At 40.0% G+C, this 13,854-nt stretch overlaps 1 protein-coding gene across 1 annotated transcript; it reads left to right on the forward strand.

The window, feature by feature from the left end:
• Nucleotides 1–5,413: 5,413 nt before the first annotated feature.
• On the forward strand, nucleotides 5,414–9,170 carry LOC111230657 (tumor necrosis factor receptor superfamily member 6B-like). Its single transcript, XM_022757446.1, has 4 exons — nucleotides 5,414–5,520; nucleotides 6,006–6,408; nucleotides 7,203–7,385; nucleotides 7,967–9,170. The coding sequence occupies exons 1-4, from the start codon at nucleotides 5,515–5,517 to the stop codon at nucleotides 8,293–8,295; spliced, it is 921 nt and encodes a 306-aa protein (XP_022613167.1). The 5' UTR covers nucleotides 5,414–5,514; the 3' UTR covers nucleotides 8,296–9,170.
• The last annotated feature ends 4,684 nt before the right edge of the window (nucleotides 9,171–13,854 follow it).

The raw sequence follows: 13,854 nt of genomic DNA on the forward strand, positions 1-13,854 counted from the left end.
TGACAGTCAGAGTGAAAGTTTGAGAGGATGTGGGAAGAGGAAAACTAAAAGTTCAAAGAAAAAAAGAGATGACAATCCAGTTGTCGTGGTAACAGAGAGCTGCAGGAAGTAAACTACAGATAAATAAACAGTCTTGTCTCTCATGGTTGCAAAAGCGTTTCTTTACAAATGCTAGTGAATTGATCACTGTTTATTTGGTTCGCCCTTATCTGTCACCATAGACACAACTTCCCTTGCCGGGGTCATGCACAGGTTTATTCTGCTTCATACAAAATGCTGCAGGGGACTAAAAAAGATGTTGTATGAGACCCTGTTAGTATTGTTTGCACTATTAATGACTGTAGTTTGTCGTTGGAGAAGCAGAGACTCTACTCCACGTTTTTCAGTATAGTTTGGGCTCTGACATTTAGCCATTGTTGGACACACATCCGGAGTCATATAAAATATGAACCATTTGTGTGAAATTTTGTCAGAATTGCTGTGTAATTATAATTGAGTTATGGCTAAAAGGTGTTTTGTGAGGTCACCGTGACCTTTGACTTTTAACTATTAAAATCTAATTAGTTTATCCTTCAGTCCCAGTGGACATTTGGGCCAAATGTGAAGGGATTCCAATAAAGAGTTCTCCAGACATTGCGTCCACCATGCCAAAACCACATGTTATGAGGTCACCGTTCCCTTGACCTTTGACTACCAAAGTCTAATCAGTTCACCCTTGAGTTAATATTTGTGCCAAATTAGAAGAGGTTTCATCAAGATGTTACTGAGATGCTGAGTTATCGCCAAACTGTTCTGATCAAATCTGAGGTGAGGTGGAAGGTGTGAGTTTCCTCCAGGCAAAAGCTTTTTCCAAAACACTCCACATCCTGCTCCACATCTTTTGTTTTTCATTGCTGACGCACAATGACGTCCCCGACTCATGAATCCAGACATGCAGAGATACTTATGGTTTGGCTCCCAGTTTGCTGGACCAAAATGCTGAACCACACAAGTTAATATGGCTGTTTGAGGCTTAAGACTTCGCTTTATAGTTAGAATTAAAGGGATAGGTAGGGGTTTTTGACGTGGGGCTGTGTGAGCTATATATAGTCGGTATATTGCCTGCAGTAGATTATGATCAGTGCGCTCCCAGTTAGGAAAGCCGCCAGAGTGGCAGAGCGATGTGTTGCTGTGCACGGGGTCGAGAGAAAAAACATATTTTAGACACTTTTAAAAGACACCCACCGAAACAATCCAATATCCGTTTAAATGTATGCTTCATATAGAATGTTTCCAGTGTCACGTGGGTTTTGCCACCTCCCTGCCCCCATTAGGAGACCAGCAGGCGAGAATTCATCCTGTATCTAGAGTTGTATTGTCTTGTTATGTTTTAACATGAAGAAGCAATCACCACCGAGCCATTTAGGAGACAGGAAGTGTATCCCATTTCATACGATTGGCGCTGCCTGTAAAGCGTTATCTTCTTTGCTTCAAATAAAACACAGGAAAATGTCAAATATGGGACCTTTAAGTAAAGTAAACAAAGGGAGTAAACTGGTATATGTAGTCCTAGGTTGATGCAGTTGCAGGTGGGGAAAGCTGGAGTGCTATGTATATATATATATATATATATATATACGTATATACGTATATGTATATTACTAAATGTAATACTGTTAAATACTTTACCACAATGAAACCATGAAAATGTAGCTCACTGAGCCACTAAACTTCCAAGAGATATGAAACTCTTCAGTAACTACTATCAATTACCTCATAATTAACTCAGCAGGAATCATTCTGATCGATCAAAAGAATATAAAATATTTTATGTTTGTGACTTATTGCACTGTTAAATAATTTTATACAAATGTCTTACATTTATTAGAATGACTTACTCACATCTGGAAATAAAAGCAGTAATAATTTTTGTCCATAAGGTGTCAGCAGTCAGTTTATCATGAGTGTTAGTGATCCTGAGGCAGGGGGACAGGATGAGGGAGAGTGCTGCTGATCCTTCACAGCTTCTCCGAGTTAAAGACTGGTGTCATTTCGGTGAAGTGCAGATGTGCGTTTAGACAAACAAATGCGAAATCTGACAGTTTAGGACAGACCTGCTCCACATGGAGCACTGCTTGATGAAAGAGCTCATTGCAGCCTTTTTCACACGATTCTGACAGCATCATTGTTTGTAATGATAATACACGGTTGCCCATAAAGTTGGAATAATTTTGTTTTCAGACACCAGTCCTGTTTATTCCTATTTAAATGCATCAGTAATCACTTTTGACCAGGTGCAATGATTACATTATCTGTCCCAATTACCCAGGTGAAATGAAATTAATCACATTGTCACAATCATTTCATGGAAAGAGATAAAAAAAAATATTTTATTCCAATTTTATGAGCAACAGTGTATATCACCAAGAGTCTAAATTGAACACATGCAGTAGGGGTTTTAAACTTCCAGCAATATATGTGAAACTAAACCTCATTATTTAATGGCCTAATATCTACCAAATGAATGAAAACTGACAGTTTAAAAACAGTACAAGAGTTTGAGCTGCAGCTTAAATACCTGCTGTGAGGGTGATGGATACATGAAGTCATCCTAAAGGGAAGTTTCAGGGTGGTTTGTTCCCTTTACAGTTAGGACAACACCTGGTTGAATCCTCACTAACCTCGACAATTGATACATAATTTGAAAACACAAAGCTTCACAATTCTACCCACTCAAACCATTTTAACATCCCAATATAACTCTATGGTTTTTTCACATTTTCACAACTCCACGCCGTCGACAGCCAGAGCTATTTTCGTGTTGTCCGGCTGTCTGTATGTTTGTCCGTCCATCCCATTCTCATGGACACATTATCTCAGTAACGCCACGATTTTGGGGGGGTCAAAGGTCAAAGGTCAAGGGCGTGGTGACCTCCCAAAACATGATTTTGGCCTTGTGAACGCGATATCTCCAGAACTCCTCAAGGGAATTCCTTCAAATTTTGCAAAAATGTCCACTTGGACTGAAGGACAAACTGATGAGCCTTTGGTGGTCAGAGGTCAAAGGTCATGGTCACTGTGACCTCAGAAAACACTTTTTATGACAGAATTTCAATTTATATGATTCTGGAAAAACAGGCACGTAATCTGAAACTAGTCTGAGTGGCAGAGGCATACAACTAGTTCATATTGTATCGCAGTATTGGCTCAAGCGTCACCATCTACAGTCAGACTTGATTATACGATCAGGCCCTGAAAATAATGGAGAAAAAGCCTGTCCAACAGCATCACTGTCACATACTGAAAAGATACAATCTACTTAGTTTTGAGAGCGTTATTCATCTTTGCTTCCTCAAATTAGTTTAAAAATGTATCAACAGTTTAGCTCCAGAGTCTCTCTCCTGATGTATCCAAAAGCAACTGCACAATATCACATTGTGGATCTAAATTTGGATAATAAATTGTCAATTGTCAATCAGTTCCTCTCTGGATCACATTACCAACTGAAATCAAATAAACCCCAGATTTAGATTCCTTCACAACAAAGGTTAAGTTATGCTAAAAGCAAACCACAGCTGTACTCATTTCTAGGTAATTGTATCTATTGTTAATTGTCTTTGTTTGACTATTTGCTGCTTGTTGTGTTGTTGTTGTTGTTTCGTTTTAGACTGTACATCTGTGTATTTGCAGCTAATGGTCGGATATTATCAGTTATCTGTTTTGTGCTGTTTTTGCTATTGATTGTTTTAATTACATTGTACATGTAGAAACCCAACACATTAGTTTCATGCCCTGTTTTGAAACTATGTTTAATTGCATTATCCCTGTGAAATGAAACTAAATTTCATAAAACGTTCCTTATTTTTGGAGTAGGAGTGCACAGAAAACAGAACAATAAATACCTGGCAGCTGCTCTTAGTGTGTTCCCACCTTCTCCTGTCACCTCACTCCCACCCTTACATTTCAAAAGAAATGGAGGGTGGAAAAAGATGAAGAGATGCTTTCTTTTTTTATCCTAATATCTTTGAGAGAGGACTAATGTCTCCTCAGTGTGTCCAAAACGAACAGTTGTTATGTGTTTTGTCCAAGAAAAACACAAAAAAAAACTAGTTGGGAACTGTTTGTGACTTCTGACTGTTTTTTGGTGACTTGCCAAAACAAATCTGTTTGCCTAATTGTTAATCAATGGCCTGTTTACCGACCTTTGCCCCGAACTTTGACTGAGTAAAAGAATACCTTCATCTGCTGCTTTTTAGTCCCCACATCTTGGCTCATGATCAAATTTCGGAATAACTATGAAATTGTTTGATATTCATCTCCGAAGAGTTTTCCTCTAGTAAATACTAAGGTCACAGCTGTAGTCAAGATGACTCAGTTATCATTTCATCATCTGGCTTTGTGCTTTTTAAATGAGAGACCTGGTGCACTGTAAAGATGACATAGTGATAATAACCATCATCATCTCTAGTTACTGATTTTTTTTTATAGATTACTATAGAGCACAAGATAAAAAGACAAAAAAAAAAACAACAACAATAATAAATCAAACAAAATGTACATTTTTTAATTTTTTTAATATTTTGTCTTTTATTTCTTGTCATGTTTCTAGATGATATAGATCATCAGGAATTGTGACCCTACAGTGCTGGGAAGCATTTTTGTTTCAGGTCTCTCCTACAGTTAAACAAACAGGAGCTCAGAGCATCTGAGGAGAAGAGAAAGACAAATTTATGAATGAAAAGAAATTTGTGAATGAAAGGAAAGGAAAGGAGTGGAGGGGGGAAGAGGGGTCCTCTTTTTTCTCTCTCTCTCACTTTCTCCCTCTAGTGACAGCAACAGGATTTACATGGGATTTGTACAGATATACATATGTGGTGGTACAAGTCATGTATATATATATATATATATATATATATATATATATGTGTGTGTGTGTGTGTGTGTGTGTGTGTGTGTGTGTGTGTGTGTGTGTGTGTGTGACTTGTACCACCACTCTGTAATATTTGTGCTATATATATTTACTCAATTCACTCAAAGTGAATAAAAAACAACAACTAAATGCTGAACCTTGATGTTTTCTTTTCTTTCTTTCTGCCTTTCTTTAGTTAAAAAAATTAAAATCTTAGGATCAACTTGGACATGAACATTAAATGAAATTCTGATCCGCTCCTTATTGGAATGAGTGAAGTTTAATATGAGGAGGTTTAGTCTAAAATTCAGGGAAATAATTAACACAAAATTATATAATAACAGCACAGTAGTCATTAGGGCCTACTACCAGAGGTCTGTACTTCTCCTCTAATCCTGCACTTTAGAAAAATCTTTTAGTCCAATTACATGGGGATGACTAAAATTCTACATGCCAATGCCATGATGAGGCAACTGTGTTCTCAAGAAATCTGGAAAGGTTTTTTTTCTGATTGATTGTTAGTCTATAATGGAAGGACGTCAGAGCTGCAGTAATAAATAGAGATGGGGAGGTTGAGAGAGCTTCATCTTCAGACCACTGCAGCCTGAAACAGCAGACACATATTTATGATGGTAGGTGTGGGAGCGAAGGAGTGTGAGGTTGGAGGCGCAGACGTGTCGAGACATCTTGTTCTTGAAATTGCCTGACTGCATGTCTCAGCACAGCTACTGACTACTGAGACACGGAGGCTATTTCTTAATTCTTTTTTTATTTCATAGACATTTTTTTAAGATTCAGGGCGGGTTTTTTTTTTGTTTTTTTTTATCACATCAATGTGATATTTAACCGGAAATTGGCAGAATGAAAAGTCCGAACTGGGATGTAATTTATGTTTTGTTTTTAGCGTTTTACTCAGTATTTACAACTTTCTGACAAACCTGTTACAGCTGTGACACCAGTTGGGCGCATGTCCTTGTATTTTCTTGTTTTTATGATATTTCTCCTTGTTTCATCGTTGTGTTTCGCTGCATTTCCTTGTGTTTCGTTATATTTCCAGGTTGTTCCTCGTATAACTGTTTTTCCTTCTTTCCTTTCCTGGTGTCCTCCTTCCTTCCAGATGCTCTTCCCGCTCCTCCCGCTGATGCTGTTGTCAGTGTGCACCGCTCGTGTCGGCAGCGTTTCAGCGCCGGTCCACACCTTCAAACAAACCGACCCGGTCACCGGGATGCAGCTGGAGTGCGATCGCTGCCCGCCTGGTACTTTCCTGCGCGCAAGCTGCACGTCGACGCACAAGAGCGAGTGCGCGCCGTGTCCGCAGGGCTCGTTCACGGAGCTGTGGAACCACATCGAAAAGTGCCTGCGTTGCGGCGTGTGTGGCCACAACCAGGTCGTGAAAGCGGCTTGCGCCGCTGACAGCAACTGCCAGTGCGAATGTAAACAGGGATACTACTACAAGACCAAGTACGAAATGTGCGTCCGCCACAGCGAGTGTCCGTCCGGAGAGGGAGTGCTGAGCACAGGTAAGATACTGGAAGTCAGAACCATCAGAACAGGTTCAAAAGCTTCAGACCTCTTCGTGTAGGATTCGGGATTAGCACAGTGTCAGTATCCAGTAGCATGTTTCCCTCATTTAGTTTTATTCACTATTTAAACTGGAACATTAACATAAACTCATATCAGCTGAGCTGTACAGCAGCTGAACTCATGGTGTTACCATGGAGACAGCCTTGTTATTATTGGCAGCTGTAACCCACTAAAAGACCTAAAATCTGAATATATTAAATTAAATTTACTCTTAGGGACCTTCAGCTCCAGTGGTGAGGCCGTCTTTCTTTTGCTTGTGCTTCCATGACTTTCAAGGTTGTATGTGGAGAACCACAGAGATGAGCTGAAATGGATGTAACCACACTGCACTATAGCAGGATGTCATGGATATTAAAGATTGAATGAGGGGATGTGTTTTTAGACGGTAGTCTACCGCCCCGCAGAGGCAATATTTATATTTACAGTGTTTTTTTGTTTTCTTTACACAGCAGCAAAACTCGGCGGAATTATGCCCCTTAACAGACACCTAACTATGGGTCATTTCTCTTAGATTTGAGTTTGGTGCTCTGTAGCACACTAATACACTGTTTTGGTTCTGTTGCTGTTTTTGGTCAGCATGTATTGTATATGCAAATTACATTTCATTAGTTGGATGGAAAGATAGACCCTGTGAGGTTTTGTTGTTTTAAAGTAAGAAGAGGTTTTTGTTACTGATCAGGAAAACACTGGTTCATATCCATCAGCTGAAACAAATGCACGTCTCCTCCAGGTACGGCTAACGAGGACACAGTCTGCCACACTTGTCCCGATGGCACCTTCTCCGACGCCGTCTCTGCTGAGCTGAACTGCTCAGAGCACAAGAGCTGCGATGCTGCGGGGCTGGTGCTGGTGCTGAAGGGCTCCAGCTGGCACGACAGCGTGTGCGTGAGCTGCGGAGACCTCAGAGCCACAGGTAAGATCACTGTCCACCCTGTGCGATGTTGTTGGCTACATCTGTGGTTTGGCTTGTCACTGTTCAGTCCATTTATAGGCCAAATATACTTCACACAGCTCAAAAAGCAGGAAGAACACATGCAGCAAGTCGTGTTGATGGATATTTTGCGTCAACCAACAAAGAATTTAAACTTACTGAAGATCTATCATTGTTGTGACTTATTCACTTTTTTTGTCTAAATTAATGTCAGTTATACACAGATATTTTCCAAAACTGTGTTCAAAGACCCTCTGATGTGCCAGATTTCAAAGTCCATCCTGCATTACACCTGTCACCAAACATGGTCATTAAAATGTTGCTATCGCACTTACAATTTCACTTCTCAACCAAGGTCATTTGTCTGGAAACCACCCACGACCTTCACCTGACATGGCTTTATGAGTACTAGATGTTTTTCTTTCACTTTTCAATTTAGTCAAAACAGGAATGGCTCTGCTTTTTGTAGAGCTGAAATACTTGTTTCTGTCTTGGCATCAGGCCAAAGTCTTTTTGTGTCTCCTCATCAGTTGCTAATTGATTATCATCTTTATTTCTTGCAGACGGTGCCAACTACCTCAAAGATATCATCCCAGCATTCTTCCTCCACCACAAAATGTCCATCAGGCGGCTGCGTCGGCTCGTGCACAACCTGCCCTCCGAGGATGGCAAAAAACAGGGAGGAACCTCAACACTCAGCCTCTCAGATGCTAATGTGCGGATCAACATGTGGGTTGCTTCTGCCACGGCAAAGCAGATTCGGCAGCTTCCAGCAGTGCTGACGAAAGTAGGAGCGAACAACATTGGGGAGAGACTACAGAATAAGATGCACAGAATCGACTCTAATCTGAAGGAGCTGTGCACTTTGGGGAATGAGGAGGTAGTAGAGTAGTTTTAGTGTCAGAGTAGGACAAGGTAGAAAGTGTCTTGTTATAGCAACCAAAGAGTTTGACTGGTCCAGTGTTCATTAAAAAAAAAAAAAAAAAAAAACTTTATTTTTTGTGTAGTTCAAAAATTGATGTTTGAGATGCACTGTTAATACAGGCTTTAGTACTTTTTGCATTAGTTAAAGGAGAATACCAGTCATTGAGAGGAAAAGTTCATTTATTTCTATCTGCATCTACTTAATACTAACACTCCTCCTGTTTCAGAGCCTCCAGTTTTTTTTTTTTCCTCAAAAAATGGACCAAACAATCCAAACTTCATGGATTTGCTGAACTTGAAATTACCTGCTGTCCTGTGTAACAAAACAAAATTATAAATAGATCTTATTGGAAACTATGCAATGAAACGAATGTTTTGGAGGACATTTCATTTCAGGTGAGGTGATTACCAGGAAGTATCGTACCTGACGTTTCAGTGCCTAATTGTATTAGTACTAACCGCAACAAGTGATGTACTCCAAAGCACAAAATTCTTGTATTTCATTTCTGTGAGTGAAAACAGACAGAGAACCTGCACAACTGACACTCAAAATTAAATTTTGAAAACCACCGGTATTACCCTTTAAAATATAAAAAGTGTTGGCCTACATCTACCTCTTCCTATGTCTACGTCGCTAATATTCCAAAGGTTTCCTTTTGTGTAATGGCATAACATGTGAACATGTGAGATCTTAATTTATTTTGCTATTTATATGAACGAGGTAAGAGGGCATGGTAGTGGAGCTTTTTTTTGCCATTATTTTTATAAATATGAAAGTGAAGTTGGGTCATGTGTGGCTGCTTTGAATGATGCTCAAATAAAAATGAACACAAATAAAACCAATGACAACTGTTTTTTTTTTTTTTTAATTTATTCATATATTTTATCATAAAAAACATTAAGCTTAAAGAACAAAAATACAGATATAAATCAAGTCAGGATCGGTGGACATTAATAATTATTCTTCCTAAAGAAGTCAATAAAAGGTCTTAAAAGTAAGCAAGTAGTTTTATATGTTATTTCATTTAATGTTTTGTGGTCATGGTGGAAGACGAATGTGCGAGTTTATAAGTAAACTCTAGAATTAAATTATTCCAAAGTTCAGTGCAAAATTACTCTTTTGTCCAAGTGGAAACACAGGAGAAGATGGGTGACGCCCATGAAACATGCGCCAGCCCCCAGGGGATAAAACAGTCGTGAACAATTCACACATGGTCACAAAGTCAGAGAAGTGCAGAAAAGCCTGAAAGGTGAGAAGAGGTCAGAAATGTTAGAAACGAGAAAAAGTTAGAAACTCGGCGAGATGCTAAGGAGGAAGACGGTGCAGAAACTAGAAGCTGAGATCTTTGCTCTAAGCTCAGAGTCCCGGCTCAAAGCCCGGCTCTGTAGCCATGTAAACTCTTAGCTCTAAGCTGCTCGCCACAAACTCATGGCTCTTAGTCATTTTTGCACTTTTCGCATCTTTTATTTTTTTCTTTGTCAAAAGCTCCAAGTAACATCATTTTGGTTTACATGCGCGATCTTTTATTTTTATAAGCCAAGTCAAGACCAACTGAACCAAAGCAACAGAAGTGCCTCAGGGTAATTTTGTAACTTTTAATCATCATCAAGTTTTCCTTTTTGAAGATTTTGACAACTTTAGAGTCATCTGGTCAACGCCAGTCTCCTCTGAAGTTATCCAGCCAAAGTGAAGAGCATTAGAGTTTATTTCACATCAACCCGCAAGAGACGCCAGCAGATAACATCTGCACGACCGCCTGCAGAGAAGCCGAGCAGAAATCAAGAGTGCCCGAGACAGAGAGTCTCCTGGCAAACTCCACCAGAGCTGAACCGCTGAGACACCGGCAGAATCCGTCATCGTGATAACGGGACACGGCCTCCAGGAGAATCCACCTAGACCCCGCGTCTCCAGGGTTACCACGGCAACCACAGCCACCTGGGTTCCAGCCAAGGGTCTTCAGCTACAGCGCAACTCACAGTAGGCCGGTCTTAACACTCTGCTCATGACTGGGTTGATGTTGAAATTTAGCAACATTTAATCATCAAACCTAATTCGTAGATGTAGCATCATTAGCTGTATAGCCATAGTGTATAGCCATAACATATTCTCTCCCACCATTGCCAACTCATCACACTGCTCATTTCATTATTATTTTCATCTTTATGATTATTACACCTTGCATTTACTCTGTAGAGAGTAGTTTAGTTAATAAACTCCTTTATTTACACCCAGTTGTTGCCCTGTTGTATTCTTTTGACGTAGAGACTGGAGATCCATTGAATCGAGAAGTCATGGCTTCCGATATGAGATTGATAAATTTGGCAATGAAGTAATTCATTGTTGTCCTCCCAGAGGACTGGTGCCCCATTTCAACAAGAGTAAATTCTAAAATATGGCGTTAACGCTACATTATATAACTAATTTAACTTTTTCTTTTACAAAGTCTGACGTTCACATTAAGCTCTGAAACTGAAAGCTCGTGACAAAAACAAAAAAACAAGCAGCGAGATTGAGAAAAATGTTTTTAAGGGAATGCCCCTGAGTCACTGATGTGTCATGATCTCTACACTACGTGATTATACAACGGTTTACCAACGGATGAAAAAAGCCGTTCATAACACTGTAACCACAACAAAAGCTTTGTCTCTCTGTCTGCGGCCAGACGCCTGTAGTCAAAACAATGTCTCAGAGAGTGCCAGAGCTTTCGCTGCACCATATTTAGTAAAAATAACTAGTGTTGACTTGCCTATCCATGCAATTATCAACCATGTGCCATCAGTCAATCATGTGGCATAAAATCCTGCAGATATAGGGCAGGAGCTTCAGGTTGGGCTACTTCCAACAGGGTAATGCTCCATGCCACAAAGCAAAAGTCATCTCAAACTGTTTGCATGAATAGTCGCCCCCCCACTCACCAGATCCGCATTAGTATGGTGTTACTAATAAAATGCTCAGTGAATGTATAACATGATGATCAGTCTCTTTTTGTTGTCTCTGATATATATCAAGTGAGGTTCCTCCTTGATCATGTCTGGTGACACCGGAGTGACATTGAATTTTACCTCTTTTTTGCTCTGGCATTTAAAGAGCTAACTTCCTTATAGAGCTACTACAGAAAAAAACAATAATAACTGAGGCAGAGACAATTTGAGAAAAGGTGCACTGTAAAAATGAGAGGGAAAGAGGTCTCCATTGTCCATTGTAAGACAGACCAGACTTTTGGACCCCACTGTGTATCGATTGCCCCTGTGGCAGATTATTTACATGATACTAGAGAATTTCTCAAGAGTTTAAAATAATTAGCTTGAAGGGGATTTGTTTCAGTATCTTATTCAGCCTCTAACCAAATCATGTGCATACACTCAGACAGTGAGACAATAATATTTCACTAGTGAAGAAGGTTCATTGCTGTCCCGCAGACATAGACACATCCAAGCTCATATAACATTGAGAAACTAAACACAGGGTTATACAGGCTATAAATATTTTATTCTCTATGAATCTGACACTGGAAATACACATGGCCCGGTGGGCCAGGGTATTGCAAGGTATTGAAAGTGGGTCGACAAATCATTTGCGAAACAGTACAATTTTTGTGAAAAGATGCAATTATAAAAATGATCTTTAAACACATTAAAAATGTTGAAAAACTTGTTTTATTGTTTTTTCCCCCTCATATTTAGAACTATCACTGTGATGAGCCAAATACAGGAATGAGTTGTTTTTGGCTGGACCACATTGTATACTTGTCTGCTATCTCAGTCTGATTGCACACTAAACAATTACATTTCTGGCAACAAGTGGAGTACCAAAACAGACAGCTGGTTAGCAACAGAAAGAGTAAAAGGAATAAAGAATAAAGGGACAGATGGTGAATCAATGAGGGCTCTTTCCCCTGAAAAATTGAGTTTCCCCTGCTGTCAGTTCTATCCTGAATGTTTGATTGTTTGATTGTTATTGAAATGAAAACATACAGGGTCGAATGTGGGCCACCAACATTTTTGAGATTTTCAGTGCTGTATACTGTAAGCTCTTCCACTTCTTTAAATGTTTTTGGAAAGGTCATGGCCCAACTGAAGACATTTATTGTCTCATGATGCTCTAAATGCTATTTTTAAAAAACATTTAACACCACCACCACCACATCTCATCAATGACCTGGTGAGATGTGGGAGTTTTTGAACTGTGTGCTACAGAGATGCAGGAACATTGTGACAAATCAATCACTAACTTCCTCAAAATGCCGTCAGTCCAGGAGCTGAGGGTGATTTTACTGCCACTGTGGTTGAATGGATGGGGTGCAGTCATGTACACAGCTGACTAATACTGTTCACAAAATATGATCTGATCCAAATCAGCCATTCATCATCCAAGTCACATGTACAGACAAACACAGTGCCCTTAAGCTGAAAACACATAAACAGCTGTGTTGTTTTCTATCCATAGAAACCTACCTTTGAAATATTCACACTGCTGGTGGGAAAAGGAAGTGAACCCTGTAATAACTGGTTGAACCTCCTTTTGCACCAAACCAGCTGTTCAGTAGCTGCTGACAAGACCTGCTCAAAGTTCAGGAGGAAGTTTGGACCATTCTTCCTTATTGAGCTGCTTCAGCTCAGACATATTCTCAGGATGTCTGTTGTGAGTGTCTCTCTTCTACAGGATTAAGGTCTGGACTCCAGAGGGTGGATTTTCTTTGTTTTGAGTCATTCTGTGGTAGATTTACTTTAATGTTTAGGGTCATTGTCCTGCTGCATCACCAGCTTCTACTGAGCTTCAGCAGGTGGAGCCACCCTGACATCATCCTGTAAGAGGCCTTGAGGCCTACTTTCCCCATGGGGATCTGTCCAGTCCCAGAGGCAGCAAAAGGTAAATGTCAGGGTGTGACTAGGAATTAATAAATAAACTGTATGATGAATGTGGGGCTCTAACATCTCCACATTTAACGTCACCAGACGTATCAAATGTATATCCTCACTGCGCAGGCAATGAAAATGTGAAAGAAGAAAAAAAGTTGTGGATCAACTCACTCCCCTGATGGAGGAGTATGATTTGTCATCACAAGCTCTGTGAAGGTTCAACACTCACAGCAGCTTCCTGTGTCTCACACACAGCACCGGGAGATGAGGTCTGCTTGTTTTCTGCTAGGAACTGTCACTGGCTGCGGGGGGATTCCACCTGCAGCTTCCCAACCATGTTTTTTGAGCAGTAGCCTCACACTAACAGCTGCACATAGTGACCTATTCATTATTCTATCGTGCTCATTTCCTGTTATAACCATGCCTGTGATGATAAATGTGCTACTCAGTCATGAGACTAAATAACAGACAGACAAGAACTGGTTTCGCTGTGACAGTGAGGTTTGTGTTTTTCAAGCGAATCATGCATGTCTGATCCTTCCAGCTAATCATAAACTAGGGCACAGACTTCAGGAAATGTCAATGATCCATGATGCGACTCACTTGAATGGTGTCATAAGCCTGTCTTTGACAAAACATGTATAATGTATTAATATTAATGATTTTG

Source organism: Seriola dumerili, unplaced genomic scaffold (assembly GCF_002260705.1).
Source record: "Seriola dumerili isolate Sdu_G_001 unplaced genomic scaffold, Sdu_1.0 BDQW01000276.1, whole genome shotgun sequence".
Taxonomy (NCBI): Eukaryota; Metazoa; Chordata; class Actinopteri; order Carangiformes; family Carangidae; genus Seriola; species Seriola dumerili.

What these genes read in the sequence shown, in the direction of transcription:
- LOC111230657 (XM_022757446.1), top strand. An exon ending in AGAGGGAGTGCTGAGCACAG is followed by an intron (nt 6,409 to 7,202) that starts GTAAGATACTGG and finishes CGTCTCCTCCAG; the next exon opens with GTACGGCTAACGAGGACACA. An exon ending in CGGAGACCTCAGAGCCACAG is followed by an intron (nt 7,386 to 7,966) that starts GTAAGATCACTG and finishes TATTTCTTGCAG; the next exon opens with ACGGTGCCAACTACCTCAAA.